Here is a 25,018-nt window from a genome sequence, read left to right as displayed (position 1 = left end):
TTAATATATAAAGCACTTAGAACACTTCCTGGCACATAGTAAGTGCTTTTATAAGTGTTAATCGTTGTAGTTGTGTGTAAATGTACGAGGAAGCAGGTACCCGGGTAGGTAAGACTGGGTGAGCATGGACTCAGGTGTCAGAGTGAGCGTGTGGGAGGAGAAGAAGGGCAGTAGGCGCAGGGGTGTAGGCAGCTGTGTGCAGGGAGGGGAAAGCACGGCCCTCAGCAGAAGTACTCGTTGATCCGTCTGCTGGCCCTGATGCCCACGGCCTGAGAGTCCAGGCTGGAGCGAGCAGAGAGGAGTCTGTCGGCCTCACTGAGGCTGTGCTGGGACAGGTCCTCCGAGCCGTCCTCGCTGTGGCCCAGCCTCTCCAGGTTGACGTAGGCACCTGTGGCCTCGGCGGAGCCCCCGGCGCCGCCCTTGCGCCAGCGCCTGCGGAGGGCACCGCAGCACACCAGCAGCGTGAGCGGCAGGGCGATGGCGGCGGCCACGCTGATCACCACCACGTTGATGAGCCGCTGGGTGGCCTCGGCGTCCACCACCTCGTCGGTGGAGAAGATGACGCACTGCTCCTTCCGGGGCACCAGGCCCCGCACGCAGACGCACGCCACGTACTTGACCTTGGGCACCAGCCCGCGGATGGTGACGCTGCTCTTGCCGGGCTGCACCAGCACCCGCCGCATGTCGCGCTGCCCGAAGACCGCGTAGAGGACGCTGAAGGCAGTTGCGTTCCCAGCCTGGGGGGCCTTCCACGCCAAGGTCACGCTCTGGTAAGTGTGCCCCACCGCCTTGAGGGAGCTCAGCGTCTGGGCCTCCTGGGAGCCGGCCGGCGCGTCCGAGTGCTCTTCGGGGGCTCTCATCTGGAAGTGCTGGAGGAGCAGCTGCCCCTTCGCGTCGGGCTCGGGGGGCCCGGTGGCCGGGACGGCAGGCTCGGGGACGTGGGGAACGTGTCTGGCCACCATCTTGTTATACGCGGCAGCTTCCGGCCCCTCGCCCGTCCTTGCCCACCGCGCCCCTGGGCCCCCACTGCGTTCCGTGGACGGCTGGGGCTCCGTGACGACCAGGGAGATAAGCGTCTCAGAGGCTCCCAGGAAGTTCTTGGCCTGACAGACGTAGTCTCCTGAGTCCAGGTGGGACACGGCAGGCAGGCCCAGTAGAGTCCAGCTCGTGCCGTCACTGGAGACTTCCTGGTGCACTGCAAGGGGGATCAGGGACACATGACCGAGAATGAACAGCTCCATCTGCCCCAAGCCTATTTCCAGCCAAGTTCACAGCGCCTGGATTGTGTACATTCTGCCCAACACCCGAGAAAAGACTGCACCTTATTGAACTTTTCTTAGATTGGCCAGGAAATGGAGATCAGCTGGGATTAAATTTGGGGAGACCCAGACTGGGGCATGGACTTCCCTGGTGGCTCAGACGGTAAAAGCGTCTGCCTACAATGCGGGAGACCTGGGTTCGATCCCTGGGTTGGGAACATCTCCCCTGGAGAAGGAAATGGCAGCCCACTCCAGTACTCTTGCCTGGAAAATCCCACAGACAGACCAGAGGAACCTGGTAGGCTACAGTCCATGGGGTCGCAAAGAGTTGGACTCGACTGAGTGACTTCACGTTCACTTTTCAGACTGGGGCAGAGTGTAAGAATGTTCAGCCATCTAGATCTGAGATGTTCCAGTGCTGTCTTTCAGGGGCCTGAGTTCTGCAGAGCTGACCCCTCAGAGGCAGTGGGCTGATGTTTTGGGGATGGGGGTTTGGGTGAACCTCAGGCAGAGGCCCAGCTGCAAGCGCTCTGCACACCCCTGCCCGGGCCCACTGCCACTTCCACCAATGCATCTCCAACTTTTCTGTTTTAGGTGAGTGGAACTCCTGCACAGTTTTGTTGGTACATTGATTTCAAACCGACAGTCCTAGAACAACACTTGCCAACCTAGTTAAGGGAAACAGAGAAGAAAGCTGGCAGGGATGGGAGGTGTTCTGGTCAGAGGCCAAAAAATGATGCCTCCTCAATGGCACCCCCACTCCAGTACTCTTGCCTGGAAAATCCCATGGATGGAGGAGCCTGGTGGGCTGCAGTCCATGGGATCGCTGAGAGTTGGACATGACTCGGTGACTTCACTTCTATTTTTCACTTTCATGCATTGGAGAAGGAAATGGCAACCCACTCCAGTGTTCTTGCCTGGAGAATCCCAGGGATGGGGGAGCCTGGTGGGCTGCCGTCTATGGGGTCGCACAGAGTCGGACATGACTGAAGCGACTTAGCAGCAGCAGTAGCCATCCTTTTTCTCCATGTAGGTGGGCTGTGACTCCTGTAAACCCTTCCCCCTACTCAGTGCCAGGGATGAACCATCTCTGTGTACACAGCAAAAAGGGCACAGGCTAAGGAGTCCCAGTTCCTCCCTGTTGGAGCTGTGTGGTGTAGACCAAGCATTTAGCCCCTCAGGGCCTCAATTTACTTATATGCAAAATAGGAGGATAATCAGGTTTTTCTTTAAAGTTCAGTGACATTATGTACGTAATACATTTAACACATGAAGAACTCAGTAGATGGTAACTCTTAGCATTAATTACTCCTAGTGATACTGGCTTCATATTTACAATGTAGAAACTTACTGTAAATATTAAATACACTAAGAGAGCACTTTCTACCCCAAAGCCAGTGTTTTGTTCCGCTGAGGTGGGCCCCGAGCTGGTGGAATATGACAGAACAGGTTGAGTGCCACTGTCATTGAAGCCACTGCCCCCATGCCCACCCCTGGGTGGAGCCCTCCAACTCCATTCAGACAGGACGGGAGTAAAGAGCCTTCCTTAGCCCTCCTCCTGGGAACCCTAAATGCCCTCCCCACCTGTGTGGGCTGTTGACACACCCATCCTAGTCTAGGATCTCAGCACAGTGGTCCCTGTAGGTCACACACCTGTGCCATTGAGGGGATGCCCGTTGGCCCTACTCCAGCTCATCTCTGGCCCGGGGACCCCAGTGGCCCCACAACGTAGCAATACTGTGCTGCCCAAAGGCGACCTGATGCTGGTCATCCCCGGACGGAGCTCCGGACTCTGGCACTTCCTGAGTTCCAGCTGGCTGAAGACCACTCCAGCCAGGGTACGTGGGCTGGCACACTTCAGCCTGGCCTCTATAAAAGCCAGGTTTGGAGCCCAGCCTTCTAGGAAATGGACCAGGTCGTAGAGTCGGCAGTCACACACCCAGGGGTTGTCCTGAAGCCCTGCAGGGGTGAGAGGGAAGGCAAGAGGTAAGCCCAAGGTATTCAGATCCCCAGGTCCAGCGCCCCTGGTATGTCATGAGCTCAGAGTCAGCAGAACTGACCTCCAGGCCCAGCTCCTTGCCTCACTAGCTATACAACCTTTAAGTCTGGTTCTTCATCTAGAATGACAGCATTGGGAATTCTCTGGCAGCCCAGTGGTTAAGGCCCCATGCTTTCAATGCAGGGGACATGGGTTCAATCCCTGGCGGGGAACTAAGGTCCCACATGCCACACAGTGTGGCCAAAAATTTTTTATAAAAAATAAAATAGAATGATAGCATTACTCTCTTTTCTGGGTGGCTATAAATATAAATAAAGGTAAGTCATATAAAGCACTGGGTGAGTGGGACAGCATCACGCATGGACCCAGGAGCACGGCAGGCTACAGTTCATAGCATCCCAAAGAGTCAGACACAACCGGGGTGACTTAACACGCACGTGTAAGCAGGACAGCACATGGACAAAACTGGCAGGCGCCGCTGCCACTGTTGGACTGATCCTCTCAGGCTACTGGCCAGGCAGTGGGCATTTCCGCAAAACCTGAAATATGCCAAAATCTATTTCTGGAAATGCTTCATGACCCCGGCCCTTGACACCTGTCCCCCCAGTATAAGTGTACTTTCAGCATCACTCCAGCAAAGAGGGTGGATGTTCTGAGCCATGGTCCCTTTGACACAGGCTCAAAAAGACAAGAGTGAGGATGACAGGAAATCAAATCCTATGTTATATCCTCAGCCCTGTTTACCTTAAAATTGAGCATCTTTATAGAGCTGAAGGCAAGTCACTGCACCCACCCTATCAAAGAACCTCCAGTATATAGAGAAGTATCATGTGTCCTCAATCCTAAAACACAATTCCTTTTCGTATGTTTACATTTCTCAAATACAAAGTGAATCATTTAATGTGATGTCCTTCTGTCCTCCCCTGATTGTTATTGAATTTGATAGTGTCTAACCAATAGCATATAATATATTTACATGGATGTATTTGATATATTTGGAGGGGAAAATGTCAAGGGTTGGGGACAGTGAATTCAGACCTGCTTGTATATCCATGACTCTGGGGTCCTTTAGAGCGCTGGTTAGAAGGCCCTAGTTTATTTCCCACCCCCAACCCCATTCCATCCTGGTGACTGCTATCCTGTGTCACTGGTTAAGTGCATTTTATGATACATCTGCATCCCAAGAGTCATCACTGCCCAGCTCTGGTAATCAGCTCTCTGACTTCACTTGTTACAACAGAATCCCCAAAGAATAAATACAAATGGCAAAGTGCAAGGACAGTGAAACTTTCACCAGTCAGATTGGCAAAAGTTGAACATTCTGACCACTGTGATCGTTAGCCTCGTGCAGGAAAAGCTGTCCATCCGTCTTGCTCACTGCTGTATGTTCACAGCTAGAATGGAGCCCACACATTGGCTGGCTGAGTTACTCAAATACCCTTGCCGAGTACACATATGCATGGGTGGGGGCGGGTAAGAACCGGCACTTTAGAGACCAGAGTCGATATGAAAACATCTAACTTGTGCACCCCATGGACCCAGAAATGCCACTTCTCTCTTCCTATTCTAGAGAAACACTTGTCTCCGTGCACAAGGATGCATTGTCAAGAATGCTGTCTGCAGCACCACAGGTGTTAACAAAATAGGGGAAACAATCTAAAGGCCTGTAAAAGGAGGAATGGCCAGATAAACTGCAGTATAACTGTTTGATGGGCTTCCTCTGTGGCTCAGTGGCAAGGAATCTGCCTGCAATACAGGAGACTGAGCAGGAGCCTTGGGCTTGACCCCTGAGTAGGAAGATCCCCAGGAGAAGGAAATGGCAACTTATTTGGAGAATTCCATGGACAGAGGACCCTGGCGGGCTACAGTCCATAGGCTTGCAGAGTGTTGGACACGACTAGCACTAAACAGCAACAATAATAACTTTAAGATGGAATATTATGCCGAAGTTTAAAAAAATGAACTTGATCCATTTGTGGTAACTTACAAAGACCTCCAAGACTTATTGCTGGGTGGGAAAGTGCTGTTTTTTACGTATAATATGATGAAATATTCCTAAAGTTTCTATGTACATGTATGTATATTTATGCATGTGTACGTAAATATATTGTAGAAAGGAGGGAACATGCAAATAAACAACGGTGGCTACCTTTTAGTAGAGGGAGAAGGGATTATAATCAGAAGAGGCCACTATATATATATATACACACACATACACACACACATACATATTTAGTTCGGTTCAATCACTCAGTCGTGTCTGACTCTTTGCGACCCCATGAAGTGCAGCACGCCAGGCCTCCCTCTCCATCACCAACTCCCAGAGCCCACCCAAACTCATGTCCATTGAGTTGGTGATGCCATCTAACCATCTCATCCTCTGTCGTCCCCTTCTCCTCCTGCCCTCAATCTTTCCCAGCATCAGGGCCTTTTTCAGTGAGTCATCGCATCAGGTGGCCAAAGTATTGGAGTTTTAGCTTCAACATCAGTCCTTCCAATGAACAACCAGGACTGATCTCCTTTAAGATGAACTGGTTGGATCTCCTTGCAGTCCAAGGCACTCTCAAGAGTCTTCTCCAACACTACAGTTCAAAAGCATCAATTCTTCAGTGCTCAGCTTTCTTTATATATTTAAAGGGCATTCAAATTTGATTTTCAAATAATTTCTTTCCATGTAAGTACTACCCTATACAGTGTTCTTTACTAGGTAAGAAAGTCTGTAAAATACATAGAGTTGGAATGGGGTTTGCTGTTCCCTGCCCCACTTCCAGGAAAGTGAGGTGTCTAAATTTTCCCTGTTTGAGAGACATTCCCTGGCCTCAGGGCGGGAGCTGCCCTGAACCACTCTAAGATTGCTCCAGCCCCCAATGCTGGACCCCACATGAGCCAAAGCATGTTTAGGGGACATCTGTCTCTCTGATGATACTCCTCACCCACTCCCCACCACCCACTCTCCAGGACTCCACCAGGGTTCCCCAGCCCTCCTGGGACAAGGGGAAAGTACAGAGCTGGGATGTGAACTGAAGCGGTCTAGCTGGGAGCTTGGGCTCCTAACCCTACCTTGCCAATGTGTGCCTCTTAAGAGATGCCATTTCTTACCTAGGACCAACCTGGCATGGTGACCGGGAAGGAAGGGCCCGGTGTGCAGGTGGATCCAAGTGGCGAGCAGCTCCTGCGGGAGCCTCAGCAGCTGGTTGCTGGAGAGGTCGAGGAAAGTGAGGTTCCCCAGGAAGCGCGCGGCCTCCGGCGGCACAGCAGAGAGGCGGTTCGCCTGCAGGTCCAGCAGCCGCAGCTGGGGGGCGTCCCTGAGCGCCGCCCAGGGGAAGCCGGCCAGGCGGTTCCCGGGCATGCGCAGCTCGCGCAGGCGGCGCAGGCCCCTGAGCATCAGGGCACTGAGCTCGCAAAGGGCGTTGTAGGGCAGCCACAGCTGCTCCAGGCGGCCCAGGGTCTTGAAGGCTTCCCCGGGCACCCTGCGAATGGCTGTCCGCTCCAGGCGCAGTTTGGAGGTGTCCGGAGGGACAGATGCTGGGGGCAGAGTCATGTCCGGGTCGTTGCACACCACTGTCCTGGACACAGAAATGGGAGTATTTGATCAAAGGTTCTGTGGAGTGGGCCCAGTCACCTGCCTGAAGGTTCTCAAGCTTGAATTGCTACGTCCTCTTACAGCCCATACCTCCTGCAGCGCACGAAGAATGAACAGTATTTAGAAATCCTGAGGCTGCCTTGTGTACTGTCAAATTGCATCTGTGAATTGAAAGAGTTTCTTTGTTAAATTATAGCTCAGTTTGTGATTGCATTGCCTTTTCTTCATTAAGATATATATGTGTGTGTGTGTGTATGTGTATATGTATAGATAGATAGAAATGGCATCAGATGTGGAAGCCATACAAGAGATGCCTCAAGACCCTGCTGACTCTGAGGGACCTTGAGATGATCAAGGTGTTTAAAGGCTGGAACTTTGCAGTCTCACAGGTAGATTCACCTCTGGGCTCTTTCTTTGCTTGCTGGCTGTGTGCCCCTGAGTATATTATATAACCTCTCTTTTCCTCAGTTTCTCCAGAATAATAGACTCCTCCTCAGAGGGTAGTTTTGGGGATTTAAATGATGTCATATGTGTACCAACTCTGCAATACCTGTTACGTGTAGAAACCCAGTTTCTGTGGACCGGTGGTGTAAGTCTCTGCATCTAGCACTGCAAGTACGTCAGGTCAGTCTGACCAGCTCCTTCCCATGCGCCTTCTGCCCAGACAGTGACTTCTTAAACCTCATTCTACCAAGTTTGACCCTAAAGCGGAGGATAGAGAGAGAGCAGGAGGCAGTCCCCACTCTGGAGGAGCCTCCGATTCAGGACTCTGCTATACACTGCCACTGAGAGCACCGCCGCCACGCATGGTGAAAGGGAAAGATGCTGAAGAGAATAAAACTCGGAGGCTGGGCCTGAGGGACCCAGCCCTTGTGCAGCCCCAGTTTCATCCGGAGGACGCCTCTGCTCACACTGCAGGAGGTGGGCGGTGGGGGTGGGGTATTGTTAGTTATGCTAAGAGAGGTTGTACTCTTATCATCCTCCCGGCACCACACACACACACACACACACACACACACGCGCGCGCGCAGGCTCCACCAGCATCCTTCAGCTTAACTCACATACAGTACTCAAAAGTCAGCTGGGCTTAGCTAGTTATTGTCAATGTGCCCACAAAAGGCCCAGTTACTTCCACTCACTCTTATTCATTCTTCAGATGTACATGGAACTCCTACTGAGCGATGAGTACAGTGGAAATTCAGAACATCAGATTCACAGCCCCTGTCCCCATACAGCTTATAATTTAGCAAAGAGAGAAAAAAAGCATTGGAGGCAATGATATCTTCAGGGATAATGGAAGCTTGGGTGTTGCAGGGAGGTAGGTCTGGATGTAGGTAGAGGAAGGGAGTTGATGGGGAAACATGTGCTGGAAGGGGGAGAAAACAGTCAAGGAAGGGATGAAAGAAACCAATAACAGTCCAATACAGGCCAACAGCATGGCTCCTGGTGGAGCGAAAAGGCACAAAGGACATGGGCACATCTTTCCAGGTGCCCAGACTCACCCTCCCCCAGGAAACCACAGGGACACGTAAGGGCACACAATCTTTTCGTAATTGGGGAGCACGGAGCACAGGCAGGCCCACCAGGCGCTCAGATGTAAAATCTGGGCCCTCCAAGAGGCCCGAAGGCATCTGAGATGCCAAAGCAGCCTTGGTCTGACTGTGCCATCTGTGCCTGTGCCCACTGGGGACCTCAGGATCCTCTACAGCCTTTCATGGCCTCATGTCCCCTCATAAGACACTATGCAGGTGGCCTGGTGCCTATTAGATGTGGGACTTCTGGGCAGGTAGAATCCATGGTGAGCGCTCTGGCTTTAGAGGAGGCAAGACTCTTGAGAGTCCCTTGGACTGCAAGGAGATCCAGCCAGTCCATCCTAAAGGGGATCAGTCCTGGGTGTTCATTGGAAGGACTGATGTTGAAGCTGAAACTCCAATACTTTGGCCACCTGATGTAAAGAGCTGACTCATTTGAAAAGATCCAGATGCTGGGAAAGATTGAGGGCGAGAGGAGAAGGGGACGACAGAGGATGAGATGGTTGGATGGCATCACCGACTCAATGGACATGGGTTTCGGTGGACTCTGGGAGTTGGTGATGGACAGGGAGGCCTGGCATGCTGCGGTTCATGGGGTCACAGAGTCAGACACGACTGAGCGACTGAACTGAACTGACCGTTGGCTGACTTTAGGGGCCCTGGAAACTGCCCTTGGAATTCCATTTTCCATCCTAAAGCCAGCTTGCTATCAGAAGCCTTCCTTGGTCCCTGCATGGCCGCATCACCAGGTAAGAAGGGTTCTAGAAGTAAAGGGAAGCTCTGAGTTCTAGGACCAGCTCTGCCACGGATGCTGTGTGGCTTTGAGCCCTGGGCTCTCTGCAGGTTGCAAGGGAGGCTCTCTGTCACCCTGGCCACTCTGTTCTTGTGTGCTAATTCACTTCAGTCACGTCTGACCCTTTGCAATCCCATGGACTGTAGCTGCCAGGCCCCTCTCTCCTAGAGATTTTCCAGGCAAGAATACTAGAGTGGGTTACCATTCCCTTCTCCAGGGGATCTTCCTGACCCAGAGATCGAACCAGCATCTCTTATGTCCCCTGCATTGGCAGGCAGGTTCTTTATCACTAGCGCCACCTGGGAAACCCCTGTCCTTGGTCGTAAGATATTTCCTGGCCTGCTTAGGGCTCAGCCCTGACTTCCCTTGGGGAGAAAATCCTTACCTCTGATGATCCATTTGAGTTGGAGCATCACAGACTTGGGCCGAATATGGAGCTCTTCCTGTTCTTCAGACCACATGGGGTGTCCTTTCTTGGGGGTGCCTCTCCATTCTTTACCTCCCATCACACCCAATCAGCCTGAAACCCACTGGTAAGATCATTGGAAGAGCTTTACTGATAACATTGCTGCCCTGATCAGAAACCATCAGTGGCTCCCCAACCCTCATCTAAGACAAGGGAGAAAGAGAGGATGAAATTCCAGAAGGTTAGAAAGATGGTAAGAAAGACCCTAAGCCAAGGACTGAAATCCTTGAGCAAAGTGGGAAATGCAGCAGTCGTTAATGGAGTGCTGAAGAGGTCAGAGAAAAGATAGTTTAAAGACTGCCAAAGAGAGACAGGCAGTGAGCCCCGGGGGAAGAGCAAGGGTCCACAAACCACGGAGGCCTTGGGAACATTCCAGGAGGGGGCAGAGGAGAGGGTGGACGTGCTCTCCAGGCTCAGATAGAAGATGGGAAAAGTCAAAGAAGAGGCTGAGGATGGAAGGGTCCTTGCTTGCAATGGAATGGGCACTCCTGGCCTTTCTGAGAGCCCACAGAATGGGGTCAAGGCTGGATAAGTGGGCCAGAGGGGACCCTAAGTGGGAAAAGCATGAGGGAGCAGGTGATCCCATCACGGGTGGGGTGGTAAATACCTGGGATATGATCGGGTACCCCCAGGAAGTGAGGAAAGAGAATGGAAGGGTCCTGGGGAAGAAGGAGCTGGGGAGATAGCAAAGGGGTAATCGGGGGCAGGAAGGAAGGAGAAGAAACAAGTGACGGGGAGATTTCCTGTGCCCTGAAGGAGGGTTCTTCTCTCAGGATCCTGGCAGAAGATTCAGGAAGGATTTCCTGGAGCTGGCACCCCTGTGCCCCACACCTGCCCCCTGTGTATAGGTACCTGGTACCCCCACCCCATCCCCAGGGTAGAAGCACAACCTGCTGACTGGAAGAAAATGAGGCACAGACCAGCCCATAAGACCCTTGGATCTTGGTGACCAGGGAGATGGAGGGTTCACCCAGCTGTGGTCCTAGGGCCTGCATCCAAGCCCTCCCAGCCCAGACTAGCTAGGAGAGCCTCGGCGGCTGAGCTACCCACCCCGCACACCTGGTGCCATACCTGGCTTTGCTGCCGTCGCTCAGGACGTGGAGGCTGCAGCTGCATTGAGAGGGGCAGGCGCCCTGGGCCTGTGGGGGCCCTCCGAGGGCCAGGAGCCAGAGCATGCCCACCGCCACCCTCATGGCTCCTGGCTCCTCTGTAGCCCGGGCAAGGGCCTGTCCCTCACTGCTCTGTCCTGCCGGCCCAGCAAACCCAGCAGCTGCCTACTGCTCATCGTCTGCCCACACCCCCACTTGAAGCCATCGGATAAACACAGACAGGCTGGGGATTAGGGAGGGGAGCCCTGGCCACAGCACTCAGCAGCTTATTGCTTCCTGGAATCACCCAGTCCTGAAGATGGGGGTGGGGGATCCCCTTTCACGGCAGCAACCACAGGCCCAGAGCACACAGGGCACAGCCAGAGGTGGGCGGTCACCCAGAGGGGCAGGTGGCTGCTGGACTGACCAGCAGGGCTGCCCACCTGCAAAGCCACTGCATGCCAGCCAAGCTATGACTGCACAGACCTGGCAGGGTGCCTGGGCTCAAAGGAGGTGAAGACAGAATCCGGCCTCTAATAAGGGCCCCTGGAAATTCTCTCAGTGACACTGTCTTATAGTGAAAAGTCAATGAGATGAAGGTGGTGAAGAAATTAGAAAGAGCCCAAGCTCCAAGCCAGGTCAGCCAGGTTCAAACCTCAGCTTTTCCATTCATAGGCTGTGGTCTAGGACGAGTCACGCGGCCTCTCGTGGCCTCTGTGTCCTCATCTATCAATGGGAAGTAACGTTACTCTGCTCAGGGTGCTTAGGAAAATTAAACGAGCTACATTTCTCAGACCTTGACAGCCTGTGGGAACAGAGGCTTCCCGGGAGTAGTCAGTGCCCTGCTCCACTGGTGCTTCCAAGGACGAGCTGGGTATATTCAGATATTTGGGAGTGGCCACAGAGGTGTCTCCCAAGGGCTCATGAACTCTCCCAGCCCACCGCCCTGAACACCCCATGGACACAGACTCAGATCACTGCCATCTGAGCCTTATGGGCATTACCACCAATGGCAGAGGCACGAGGTGTCAGCCTGAGGGCAGAGAGCGCTGCTCACCTCTAGTTATCTCATTCTAAGGAGGGTCCCAGAGCAGGAACCCCCAGAGCTTTTAGAGAAGGATCTGTCGATTTCTGCTGATTGGCCTCATCCCACCCTCAACCTCATCCCACCATCAACAGCGCCTTTCACTCATCCATTCTTCACATTTGACTCCAAGGCTTTGCCCTCTGGCCAGGCATGCGCTACCTAGCTCTGATGGCTTTTCCAGAAGGTTCCTCAGCCCCCTGCCCGTGGGCCTAGACAGACCTCCACCAGTGAGGTGTGACCAAGACAGATACCTGGGGCCCCAGCACACATACAAAACGTCTGTGCCTGTTTTGACAACATTGGCTTCCAGGCACTATTGGTTCCCATTCCTTCCTCTCTTCCAATTCAGCCAATATGATTTTCTCAGGGTTTTCCACCTGTAACTCCTCCTCCCTAAACCAAAAAGCCAGCCCTGCCCATTCCCACATCTCTGGCTTCTCTTACTTCTATTAGGGATGCTTTTCCTTCTCTCTTTTGCCTACCCAAACTCTACCCTTGATTCCTGGCCCTGACCTGCTTTCTCTTCTCCCCTGAAGTCTTTTGTGCTCTTGCAGGCATGAAAAAAAAAAAAAAAACAAAAAACTGACCTGTGCTTCTGGTTACAGTAATGCAAGATAGAAATCAGGAAGGGCAGGGAGGACTCTGTGGTAACAGGGTTATCAAGGAAGGCTTCCAGAAAGATGTCAAGGGTCAGCTCAGCCCTGAGTGTTGTTAGGCTTGGATACAAGTGAAGATCAACAAGAGGAAGGACATGGGGAATGAACACTTACAGAATAAAGTGAACTGCTTGACAGGGAGCTGTAGGGGTAGGAGATTGGGCTTCTGTTCCAGCTCCATCTGTGAATCGGTGTATGACTTCAGGCCAGTTCTTAACTGCGTTGAGCCTCAGTTTCCTCACATGAAACTAAAAGGATGATGGTATCTAATTCTTGGAGATGTTGTAAGAATCATCGTAAGATCATTTAGCACCAGGCCCTGGGCGAGCACTCAGTAAACATTAGCTACATTGCTAGTGTCACAGGGAAGAACAACCCTGACTCCACACTTGGAATAGATCTGTTTCTTTTACTTTAACCTTTGTTACTCTTTTGCTTTGGCTTTGAGTTAAGAATGTTGCCTAGAGGGGGATCCCTGGTAGCCTAGTGGTTAGGATTCCAGGCTTTCACTGCTGTAGTCTCAGTTCAAACCCTGATGGGGAGAGCTGAGCCATGCAGTGCAAAAAAAAAAAAATGTTGCTTATAGCCTGAAATGCGCAGGATAGCCCATTTTCAAGGCTCTGACCTTTAAGGGTTTAACACATTTCCGTTTGTATAGAGATGAAAAGTTGTATAAAGACAGTAACGTTGGTCTTTTGGAGGAACAGCTGTAAGAACAAAGGATTCTGACACCAAGAAACTTGCACCAACCAGCCACACCCCCTCTTCACCTTGCCTTTAAAGAATCTTTGCTGAAACTCTTTGGGGAGTTTAGGGTGTTTGGGGCAAGAGCCACTCCTTGCACGGCCCTGCACTAAACTTTCCCTACTCCAAACTGACGTTTCGGTTTCTGCATTGGGTGAACCCAGTATTGGATTCAGTAATATTAATAGCAGCACTCTGGACCTTGGTTTCTTTATATGAAAATGAGTTAAGTTGTTCTGGATTAGTGTTTTTTTCTTCCTTTCTCTTTTGGCTGTGCTGTACAGCTTGTAGGACCTTAGTTTTTCAACCAGGGATTGAACCCGGGCCTTAGCAGTGAAAGCGCAGAATCCTAACCTCTGGACCACCAGGGACTCCCCAGAGTTAGTGTTTCTTAATGTAAATGTCACTATAAGCCAGTGTGTAACTTATGCTAGGACCTCATTCATAGAAGGCCAAGTTCTTAGTGGGTCACAGGCCGCCTTCTGTCTCAAGCCAGTGCCTTGGGAGATGTTTATGCTTGCATAGGTTAATGGACACATAGGTTAATGGGACACAGGAAACGAAGCCCCAGAGGCTATATCCATGATGTATTCTTCTGACCAGGACTTACACAGGCCAGGGTAGGTGGAGAGGAGTGGGGAGGGTGATGGGAGATGCTTACTTTGCGAAAGAGACAACGGAGATGACCCCGGTGAGTCCGCCCCAGGGACATAGGCAGTTAATGGTTAATTCAGAACCAGAAGCAGTCTCTCGTCCCAGTTGGAGGTCTTTCCATGACAGCAAATGACTTCCAACCATCATTCTTTCCCCATAGCTTGTGAGCATACACATGAGCTCCAGTGGACACACATACACGTGTACGCACATCCACACAGGTGCTCAGCTTGTCAGCACCTCCAAACACGGAAGAGCCCGGCTCCTGACCCGTTCGCAGGCTTGGCTGCAGCTCAGATCCCCCCTTCTGCTCCTCATCCCGGGCCTCATTATGCAACTCTTTTCTAATTCAGCTTTCAGCTATACACCATTTGGATTCTGGGTCCTTAATCCGATGGAGCTGAAATGAATGAGGCCGGACTCCGTGCTGGTTTCACAAAGGCTACACTGTCTAACTGATGAATGGGTTCCTTCTGTCCGGGCCAAGAAGATGATTTGGAGGGCCAGGGGACAGCAAAAAAGGAGCCCAATGTCTAGCATAATACCCTGCATGTGCCAGCACGTGGAATGGCCCTTTATAATGGAGGAGCCTGGGTTGAGGAAGCCAGAGAAGAGCTGGGTCGGCTGGGAGAAAGGCAGAGAGGATGGCAGAGTCTGGGACCCTGCCCACCGGCTTCGGGGAGCTGGAGGTGCTGGCCGTGGGGACGGTGCTGCTGGTGGAAGGTGAGCCAGGCAGGATCTGGGGTGGAGCAGAACTCAGCAGGCCCCCAGAATGCAGGTTACAGCTGCAAAGCTGGCAAGAAGTTCCCAAACCATACTCCTCTGTGCTTAAACCCATAGGGTCTTCTGATGGTTGCACCCGCGGGCTGCAGCTTGCAGCCTGGGAGCCAAGAGAGAGAAGCCAGGCATGGGACAGGGAGGGAGGAATTTTGAGAAGGGGATGTTGGCCCAGGGCATGACTAAGAACCAGGCCTTTTCATGTCCCTGCTGTCAGGAGAAAGTTGAATCCACTCCCTGGAAATCCTGCTAAGAATCTCGTATAAGATCAGGCCCCTGGTAGGCTGTGAAGACAGTCAGCTCAGACACCTGCTGTCTGAGTCACTGAAACCAAGACATGTAAGCTCTCTGACCCTCAGTGCTCTGACATTCCAAATGGGTGGTGGTGAAGGTTAGATGTGATCAAGGTATAAAGTGCCCCCCTAGACAAACCCAAGTATTCAAGTTCATTCACTCCCTTCCAGCCCCACATTACTTTCACCATCTTCTTGCCCTCAGCCCTAAGCACTTCCGCCCTAAGGGCAACCTGGGTCCAGGAGATGCAAGCTGCAACCCCAAATCCCTAAGATGCTCACTGAGGCCAGGGCTGGACCAATAGATCCGAGAGTTGGGTGAGCCCAAGTCTAGGGCAGTGGGGGATGTAGCCTTTGTTCAAAGCAGATTCAGAGACAAAATCAACACATTTGAGAATTGACAGTGGAGAGGGAGCAGCCGCCAACAGGCTGGCCCTGAAGCCCTAGACCCCATCGGCTGGCAGCCTCAACCCCCTTTCCTCTCCTCTGGGAACCCTGCAATCTAGCTTCCCTCTAGGTCCTCAAACATGCCTTGAAAGTTTACAGCTTTATGTTTTTGCACGTGCTGGTCCCTCTTTCTAGAACGCTCTTCCACACCCTGTCCTCCCTGTGAATGCTCACAGTTTGAAGGCAGGATCCTCCCCACTTTCTCACTTCACATGGGAGAAGCTGAGGTTCAGGGAGCCTAAAGGAGCAGTGAATGAGTGACAAGGCTGGAATTCACGGTTGGGTCTGTCTGCCACTGGGTGCCACCCGCTTGCAGCTCGCGCCCCTGCCTGGGGTCCTGCCACCTCCTTTCCGAGGCTATCCCTAACATTGTTCCAGAGTCCTTGGAAAGGGCACTGTGAAAGTCGGAAAAGCTGAGTTCAAGTCTCAGCCCTGCCCCTTACTAGCTGTGTACTTAGGCCAACATCTCTGAGCCTTGGCATCTCTGTGGCAAGTCGGGAGGATGGTGTCCAGGTGAAGAGTGACTGGGAGGATCCGTGTAAAGTGCTCAGCTGGGTGCGTGATAGGTGCCCAGTGGCTGTCCATAACGGTGATTGCGCTGGCACAGACCGTGCTGCACTTGACTGATTTTCTTCCTCGTCAATCAGACTGTGCGTTGGTAGAGGGCAGGGTGTACATTTCATGGCTTTCAGTATCCGAGAGCCAGCCCGCCTCATAGGTGCTTGATGAGCTGCAAGGAGATGGGTGCTGAGTGTGAGGGGGTGGGGGGGCCCATCCATTCCTTGGGCCCTCATTCTGACCCCAGGAGGGCCTCGCAGCTTCAGTGCCAGCTCTCCCCTTCTTTTCAGCTCTTTCTGGCCTCAGCCTAAACATCCTGACCATCCTCTCTTTCTGCAAGACCCCAGAGCTGCGGACCCCCAGCCACCTGCTGGTGTTGAGCTTGGCGCTGGCCGACAGCGGGATCAGCCTGAACGCCCTCGTTGCAGCCACGTCCAGCCTCCTCCGGTACCTGCCCCCACCCTAGTCCCTGGGCTCTGGGGCCTGACCTCAGGGCACTGGGCAGCAGGCCAGAGACATGCTTCCTACCTGTAGAAAGCTATAGGGGAGAGGGTGGGCAGACCAAACTAGGGGTAAATCCGAAATCCAGGCCATGCCTGCAGAACGGCAGCTGATTTCTGGAACACAGGAGTTCCTTGGACCTGACCATCAGAGCTGGCTGACGGTGGGGACTAAGAGCCTGGGCCCGCAACCAGGCTGCCTAGGTTGGAATCCTGACGTCATTATTTCTATTTCTCTGTAAATTACCTATTATTGCCTAACTCATATGGTTGCTGGAAGTATTATTTGTAAATAATTTAAAACAATGCTTGGCACCTAGGAAGCCTTAAATAAGTATTTGTGAAAGCAAACAGGATTTTGACAAGTGTCTAAGACCTTACGTGACCGGGGTCTTCCAGTGTGGTCTAAGAAGCTGTTTATAGGATCGTTTTCTTAAGCAGATGGATCATTCCTGTGGAAGCCAGAGCCCCCCTCCCCCCGCCTCTGTGTACGAAGGCTCAGGGCTGACTGTAGGGTCTGAATCAGTGAGGGTTCCTTGCCCTGCTGTCCTCCTGCTCCTTCCCAGGGTGGGGGATGGGCAACTGAAGCTTCGGCCCTGCCTGCCCTTGGGGCCGGAAGCTGGGAGGCCTGGGGTCTACCCTCTGACTTTGCCTTCCTGTGCTTTGTGACGCTGGCTCCGCTGGCTCCGCACCTCTTCCTCTCTGAGCCTCAGGCGCGAGCTCTCCTCGCATCATGTTGCTCCATTCCTGTGATATAGGCACCCGATCACCAGAGAGACTCTTTGATCCAACCGAGGTGCCCCCTCACCCCAGTGGCTCGATCTCTAAGGCCTCAGTTTTCTCATAGCAAAACAGATACTAACGCCCTTTTCTAAGGAGCCGAAGGTGCCCTCCGAGCTGCTGACAAGCAGGTGAGGGAGGGGGACAGGGGCGAGGGGGAGGGTCACTGGCGCCGCGTGTCTCCCACAGGCGCTGGCCCTACGGCTCGGAAGGCTGCCAGGCTCACGGCTTCCAGGGCTTCGTCGCGGCGCTGGCCAGCATCTGCAGCAGCGCAGCCATCGCCTGGGGGCGCTATCACCACCACTGCACCCGTAGGTCCCTGGGTTCCACGTATTGAGGGTGGTCAGCGCGAAGGTCTGCTCAGCATTTCCCAGTCCAGGGAAGTGCGGGTGGGTGTAAGTGTGCCTGAGTGTGGGATGTGGGCCCCCAAGAAAGGGAGGAGGGTGGGAGAGCGCAGGAGAGGTGTTGAGGCGCCTGCTGGGAAGGTTCCCTGTGCCCCTCCCCGTGGCCTCAGGCAAGTCAGGGGTCCTCTGTGAACCTTGCTCTCCTCCTCTGCAAGGATGAGTTTTGTAGCCAAGTCACAGTTTTATTTGGAAACTCAAATGAGATTCTGGATACAGAAGATGCCGTTGAGGACAGGCAGTGTTGGGAGGTAGCAGAGAGGTGGTGTGTGTAAGACAGACTGGGCGCGTGCCTTTGCACCTCATACTTCCATGGAACCTCTGCCATGCAAAGGCTTCATGAAAATGAGTCTGGTTCAAGACTTCCCAAGCTGTATTGTCAAATTCCCTCTTCATAATTAGACATACAAGTGTGCCACCTGCTTTGTTATTTACTTGATGTTTTTCTTAAGTGACCCATTTTTTAAAATTTAAACAACTGCTTTAGTCTCATTCTAAAAAGTATCTGAAATCACAAAGTTAATTTTAATACACATAAAGGTAAGAAACACATTCACCCATAGACCATGTAGAATCTCACTCACCATGGCAGAAACATAAACATTCTTTGGGGGCTGTGGCTCAGGCAGCCCCCACTCCAACCCCCAGCTTGCAGACTGGGAAGCACAGGTTCAGAGAAGTCAAGGAGCTTGCCCTGAGTCACACGGCTACAGAGCCAAGCTGGGATTGTGTGTGGCCTGGATGCCCCAGAGGGAGCCTCCCATTTGTCTCCTGGGCTCTGAGTCCTAATCCCCTGGCACAGAGGTTACCGTGGGGTTCACAGCTAACATGGCCTTGAGCCATGAGCATCAGTCCTTTGGAATTGCAGATCTGCCCGTGGACACACGGCTCACTGCCCTCAACAATGTCACATGCTTCTCTCCAGGGCCAAAAACACAAACGCCTTTGTTCTCCGCTAATGCCAACTCCTATCTGCCTCATCGGACCTTGGAGCTCCTCTTCCACTACTAGCCCAGCCCTGTCCCCTTACCTCCCGCAGACCATCACTCACACGTGCACGCACACCTGTCTCTCTGCCATCTCCCTCTTTCGCTCCCTCTTTCCTCCTCTTCTCTAAAGAAGATGGTGCAGAGTGTCTCTAGGAGACTCCCACATCCATTGTCTCTTTTATTCTTCATAACAATCATCGGAGGCAAGGATGATCATTCCCAGTTTATGAAGAAAACTGAGGCGCAGAGAAACTTGACTTGCCTGAGGCACTGCGCTGTTAAGCATCAGCGCCAGCATTTAAGGACACTCCGCAGGACCACCAAGTCCGCTATGTTTTCACTCTGCCAAGCTACCGCCTCCCCTCCACCATCCTCCTTCCTGTGTCCCACGCAGGCAGCCGACTGGATTGGAACACGGCCGTCTCCCTGGTGTTCTTCGTATGGCTGTCTTCTGCCTTCTGGGCGGCACTGCCCCTCCTGGGCTGGGGCCACTATGACTATGAGCCACTGGGGACCTGCTGCACTCTGGACTATTCCAGGGGGGACAGGTGAGGTGTGGGCAGCAGCTTCAAGGCTTCTTTGCATGGGAATCTGGGCTTTGAGCCTGTAGGACAGCAGTGTCAGCTGCAAATCCAAATGGGGATGTGCCAACATCTGCCAGACAGTCTCAACTCCTTAGCCATGATCCCCATGTATAAGTTGACCGTGGGACTAAGGAAAGCCCATTCTGAAGATTGGCCAAGGGATGGGAATGTTATGCAAGTTGGGGTGCAGAGTTGGGCCCCAGAAAGGGTCCTGTCCAGGGAGCTGCCTTGGTCATAACAATGCTGATCTCCTGTGTTGGTTATAACAGTCACTGAGCCCCGTGACCCCTTTGCCACCTTCAGCACAGTCAGATCCCAGCTCTGATTTATTGACTCCTACAGGGAGCCATATCCTTGGTTCTATAGTGTCAAAGAATGTTAAGATCTTTGCATTGGGATCTTTGGCATTGAGAACAGTTCTCTGGATTCTCTGAGCTTTTGCTGTGGGCCAGACCCTGGAGAGACAGTGGTAAATGCGTGATGGCGCCCCCATCAGGAAGCACTCATCCAGTACTGCCAGGCCCACGGGGCTCTGGGGAGCCCAGGGCTCCCTCCAGGGGCTGCCTCGGGCAGGGACCACATGGGCTCCAGCCCGGATCTTGCTCTGCTAGAGGCACACCGCATTCATCTGCTTGACAAGCTTATTCATGTTTACTCATTTATTTATTTGGCTGTGTTGTGTTTTAGTTGCAACAGGATCTTTCACTGTGGCACACAGGCTTAGTTGCCCCGTGGCATGTGTGATCTTAGTGCCTGGATCAGGAATTGAACCCACATCCCCTGCATTGCAAGGTGGCTTCTTAAGCAGTGAACTGCCAGGGAAGTTCCTATTCATGTTTATTCCTAATGCACCTGCCTTGATGACAGGTTTCTCAGGTCAAGCCCAGTGGAGAAGGCAGGGGCTGGTCTAATGTCCTCCAGGGAGTTCCCTGCAGGTATTTCCCCCGCTGGGGTCCAGCTCCTCTGGCAGCCCTCCCTCCCAGCCCTCCTTATGGACAGCAGCCAGATGATGTGGTCTCCGCTGCACAGAATGGCAGTCTGCCTCCCTGTGACTCCCACCTGCTCCTGGTCAGCCCTTGTGCCTCCCCATGACCACTGCCTGGGACCCCTGGTTCTCCTCTGTTCCCTTCAGTGATTTCTCCAGTGATACAGTGTCCAGTCTCATCCACAGGGTCCTTCCAAACCCGTGCCAGAAAACTCCTTGAATGACCTTTCCTCCTGGTCAACTAACATCTCCATTTGCTAAACACATTTCCCAAACAAATCGTCCCGTTCGTGTTTGGGGCACATACAGAGAGAAGGGCTGAGCCCCTGAACTGCCCAGGAGCAAATCGAAGCCGGACTATCCTTTGTCCCAGCTCCTTGGCCTAAAGGGAGGTTCTAGGAGGACCTCATAGCTCCTGGTTCCCAGGAGAGTTCAGCTGGGACCCGGGAGCACCCATACTCTGAATACTCACCTGATGGGAGGAGTTCCCTGCATCTGACTGTCTAGCCCGAGTCTGATGGGCCTTCTTGGGCAACTGATCATCTCTGAGAGGCAGTCTTGACTTCTCCATCCCCTCTGCCTGCAGAAACTTCACGAGCTTCCTCTTCACCATGGCCTTTTTCAACTTCCTCGTGCCCCTCTTCATCACAGTCGTATCCTATCGGCTCATGGAGCAGAAACTCAGGAAGACCAGCCGTCTCCCGGTAAGAATCAGCTCCGACAGGAGGAGAAACACCAGGGAACATCAACAATGTGACTGCAGTCAGGGGTTCTCTGTGTTTTCAATGACCAGGAGAGAACTCTAGCTTTGTATGTAGAGCAGGGGGTGTCAGGGCAGAAACACCCTCCCCTCCCATTGCTGGAGGTCACCAAGACCTGGGAGGAAGAAACAGAACTGCCCAGATTTACCAGAACTGCCCAGATTTACCCGGACCCCGTAATACTGAGAGGCAGGGTGTCAGGGTGGACATCATCCTTGCTGTTACCCTTGCTTCTTCCCAAGGATATGAAGATTGACACAAAATTACATGCATTTTAAATGGCTTCAGGATGTTTCATTTAACCGCAGGCACAGACTGTTACCCACAAAGTAAAATCACACCTGCAAGCACATTTGTCCAAGAGAAACAATGATTCAAAATAAGCCCTTCTGGCCATTGCTCAATTTCTGCATTAATATCGTCTTACCGGATTTGTTTTTTATTACCCAAACAATCTCTAGCCGATGAGTCATAGCTCTAAAGATTCAAAACACAAAAACAAGCTAAAAAACCTCAGGTACTAATGCAACTTTATGTGCATTATACCATTTCAATTTTGCACCCAGGCTCTGAGGAAGGAAGGCTTTATTGTCCCTATGTCACAGATTAGAAAATTGAGACTGAAAGGGGTTATTAGCTAAGCAACTGGTCAAAAGCGGCGGCGTTAGTAGTAGCAGCATTGGATCAAACCCAGGTCTGGGGCTCTGTCACTCAAGTGGGCAATCCTAGTGCATAAAAGCACTCTCTTTATTGAAACACTTCATCTGCCACAGTTTTCCCTTGTGAATTGGAAAAACGCTGTACCAGTTGATCGTAGCTGGGGACTCAGGGTTTCCTGGTCACAGAAAGAGGGCGAGGGCTGTCCAGGTGTTTTCCTGTTCATCACCGCCTCCACGGTTGCCTGCCTCCAGGCTGCCCTCGCTCCTACCCCTGCCTGGGTGCTCAAAGTTGCCACATTCATTGGAGGTTCAATGGGCCAGCAGACAAGGCTGCCACACGGATTTTCTCATTTTTCCCAGTTGGCTTTAAAGCATCCCTCTCACTAGAATCAGCAGGGGTCGCCACGCACTGTCCCAGGGACCTCAGATGCGAGCTTAAGTTACCCTCTTTGTTAAAGGGCGACATGGTCAGAGAATAGGCACTGGTTTTTAGCGTCAGAATTTTAACCTCTGAGTGTATGTGGCGAATCTTAATTTCGCAAATTCCATTCCGAAAATAGTACAGAAATCGTGCGCCCTCCTGTGGCCACTGGTGGTACCACGTGGCCCGCTGCCTGGTTGAGTATCTCACAGGGTGGAAAGCGGCCGCTTTGACCCCAGGACAGGTTGAGCCGCCAGTGAATGCGGGAGCTGGTTGCAAGGTAGCTCTGGGACCGAGTTGTGAGGGCAGCTCAGCCCGGGGACCTTTAGACACACAGCCACACTCAACGCAGCCCCGGGTTTCTCAGAGAACAGGCGGAGAAGGAAGCGAATCCTCTACTCCAGTCGCTGCCTCCACGCAAGTCAGGCATCATCAGGCCACTTTTTGGACAAGGTCACTGAGGTCAAGAAAGCTTGAATGAGAGGCCTAGGGTCAAGCATCTTAAACAGAAGAGAGATTCAGCTGGTCCCAGTTCGGTCCACAGGCTCAGCACCTTCCCACAGCCCTGCCAAGCTGGTCCTGGGACCTCTTGGGGCTGCCGGCCACCTGAGCCAGTCAATGCCACCTTCCTTAAAAAAAAAAAAAAAATTGGAGAATAATTGCTTTACAGCGGTGTGTGGTTTCTGCCATACAACGTGAATCAGCCGTAAGTATACACATGTCCCCACCCCTTGAACTTCCCTCCCACCCCCTCCCCCAGCCCACCCCTCTGAGCTGTCCCAGAGCTCCAGGTTGAGCTCCCCGTGTTATACAGCAGCTCCCCCAGTTAGCTGTTTTACATATGGCACTGTGTATGTTTCAATGCTATTTTCCCAACTCTTCCCACCCTTTCCTTCCCCTGCTGCGCCCACAAGTCTGTTCCCTAAGCCTGCATCTCTATTTCTGCCCTGCAGATAGGTTCATCAGCACCATTTTTCTAGACTCCACATATATGCATTGATATAGGATATTTGTGTTTGTTTTTGTTTTCCTGACTTACTTTGCATAAGGCTTTAGGTTCATCTACTTCACTGGAACTGACTCAAATCCACTCCTTTTTATGGCTGAGTAATATTTCACTGTATATATGTACCACAACTTCTTTATCCATTCATCTGTCATGGAGCATCTAGGTTGCTTCCGTGTCCTGGCGACTGTGAATAGTGCTTCAGCGAACACCAGGGTACATGTGTCTCTTAGAATTGTAGTTTCCTTGGGTTTTATGCCCTGAGTGGAATTGCTGGGTCACATGGTGGTTTTATCCCTAGTTTTTAAAGACATCTTCATCCTGTTCTCCATAGTGGCTGTATCAGCTTACATTCCCACCAACCGTGATGCCACCCTCCTTCACCCATGTCTCCGCAGGTGAACACCGTCCTGCCAGCCAGGACGCTGCTGCTCGGCTGGGGCCCCTACGCTCTCCTGTATCTGTACGCCACCGTCGCGGATGCAACCTCCATCTCCCCCAAGCTGCAGATGGTACAGACACCTCCAGCACGCCAGTGCCCTCTCCCCATCTGTGCACGCCTGTTTCTCCCCATCTCTTGCTCTGGCTTTATAGCCTCCGTGATAGGCTCACGCTTTCTCTTTTCCTCGGAATGCTTGTGACTCACTGGGTATTTGCTTGTCCCCCTGGTCATGTGGGTCACTGCTTGACATTGCCCAGGCCTCACGTGAGATGACAGGGACAGCCAGCCAGATGGTGATGCACGCACTCTGGCACCAGGGACTGAGAGTGGTGTCTGGGGAGGAGCAAGATTCCACGCACCATCCGGCAACTAGTCAGAGAAGGCTTAGTGGCTGTAGAGTCAAGCCAAGGGCAGATGCCTGGCAGCTGAGGCGGGGCAGGGGCGGGGAGGGGGAACGTTGGGTTGGGGGGGGGATGGTGGTCACCCACTGGGACCAGGGAGAGGAGCAGCGGCTCTGAAACTTCTTTCCTGGATTTCTCCATCACAACAGGTGCCCGCTCTCATTGCCAAGGCAGTGCCCACAGTCAACGCCATGAACTATGCCCTGGGCAGCGAGATGGCGCACAGGGGAATCTGGCAGTGCCTCTCGCCACAGAGGAGAGAGCGCAGCCGAGAGCAGTGAGCCTCTCCGGGGGGCTGCCCAGACCCAGGCCCCCCCAGGCCTTCCTGGACTGAGCCCCGGCCTGGGGAGTCCTGTCCAGCAGCCTCAGGAGCCAAGCTCCAGACACTCACCCTTCATCCCCGATGGCCTGTTGAGCCTGGCCCAAGGCTGGACATGGGGGATTCAGAGAAAAACCAGACTGCACGGAACGAGCCCGGACTTTGGAGCCACACGGACCTGTGTTGGCCACAGCTCTCCACATAGAGGCTGAGAGACCTTGGAAAAGTCACAGTCTCTGACTCAGCTTCCTGGCCCCTAACGTAAGGATGTGAATACGGACTTTGGGTCTGTCGTGAAGCTTGAACTTGATAGCATATACTCATATGCACATAGAAGCTGCTGCTCATCAGTACAGCTCTTAGGATTCAGAGACTTACATAGAAAGGGGTGAAAGCCCCAGGTTTGTTTGTGGGAGCTCAACCCAGGCTGCGAGCATTCAAACACCTCTTATTAAATCGTGATCTCGTACAGGTGACTTCCACCTCTTGGGCTGTGTTTCCAATTTGTGAGGCACAACGACAGGAATGGTGACTTGACCGTGCAGAAAGGCCCAGCACCTTACCAGGCACACATGAAGCGCTCATCAAGAGTCGCCGTCACCACCCTACAGTTAAGACAGCTGGCTGCATGTTGCTTAGCTGCCAACATTAAAAAAATCAGGACAATTTGTTTAGAACTTCAGACACCTGGAGGTGAGGCCTCGCCAACCTGGAGGAGGCCTCATGGTGACGGTTTGGGGCACAGAGTGGCTCTGCCCTCCGCCCAGGGCATGTGCTCTCCCGCCAGCTGCAGCTCGTGGGCTCTGTCCGGAGCCCGTGGCGTCTGAGTCTGAG

General features: G+C 52.7%; 2 protein-coding genes across 2 annotated transcripts; one reads left to right on the top strand and one right to left on the bottom strand.

Annotated features, from left to right (window-relative positions):
- Positions 1-221: 221 nt before the first annotated feature.
- Positions 222-10,825, bottom strand: LRIT1 (leucine rich repeat, Ig-like and transmembrane domains 1). The gene is made up of 4 exons (XM_052641217.1): positions 10,704-10,825; positions 6,358-6,824; positions 2,913-3,218; positions 222-1,195 (listed from the first exon to the last, which is right to left on the bottom strand). The coding sequence occupies exons 1-4, from the start codon at positions 10,823-10,825 to the stop codon at positions 222-224; spliced, it is 1,869 nt and encodes a 622-aa protein (XP_052497177.1).
- A 3,680-nt stretch (positions 10,826-14,505) lies between these two features.
- RGR (retinal G protein coupled receptor) lies at positions 14,506-24,146 on the top strand. The gene is made up of 7 exons (XM_052641283.1): positions 14,506-14,584; positions 16,227-16,383; positions 17,406-17,527; positions 19,001-19,154; positions 20,762-20,879; positions 23,421-23,534; positions 24,015-24,146. Exons 1-7 carry the CDS (start codon positions 14,506-14,508, stop codon positions 24,144-24,146), a joined length of 876 nt encoding a protein of 291 aa, XP_052497243.1.
- The last annotated feature ends 872 nt before the right edge of the window (positions 24,147-25,018 follow it).

Source organism: Budorcas taxicolor, chromosome 5 (assembly GCF_023091745.1).
Source record: "Budorcas taxicolor isolate Tak-1 chromosome 5, Takin1.1, whole genome shotgun sequence".
NCBI classification, from domain to species: Eukaryota; Metazoa; Chordata; class Mammalia; order Artiodactyla; family Bovidae; genus Budorcas; species Budorcas taxicolor.
This window is presented reverse-complemented; position numbering and strand designations above follow the sequence as displayed.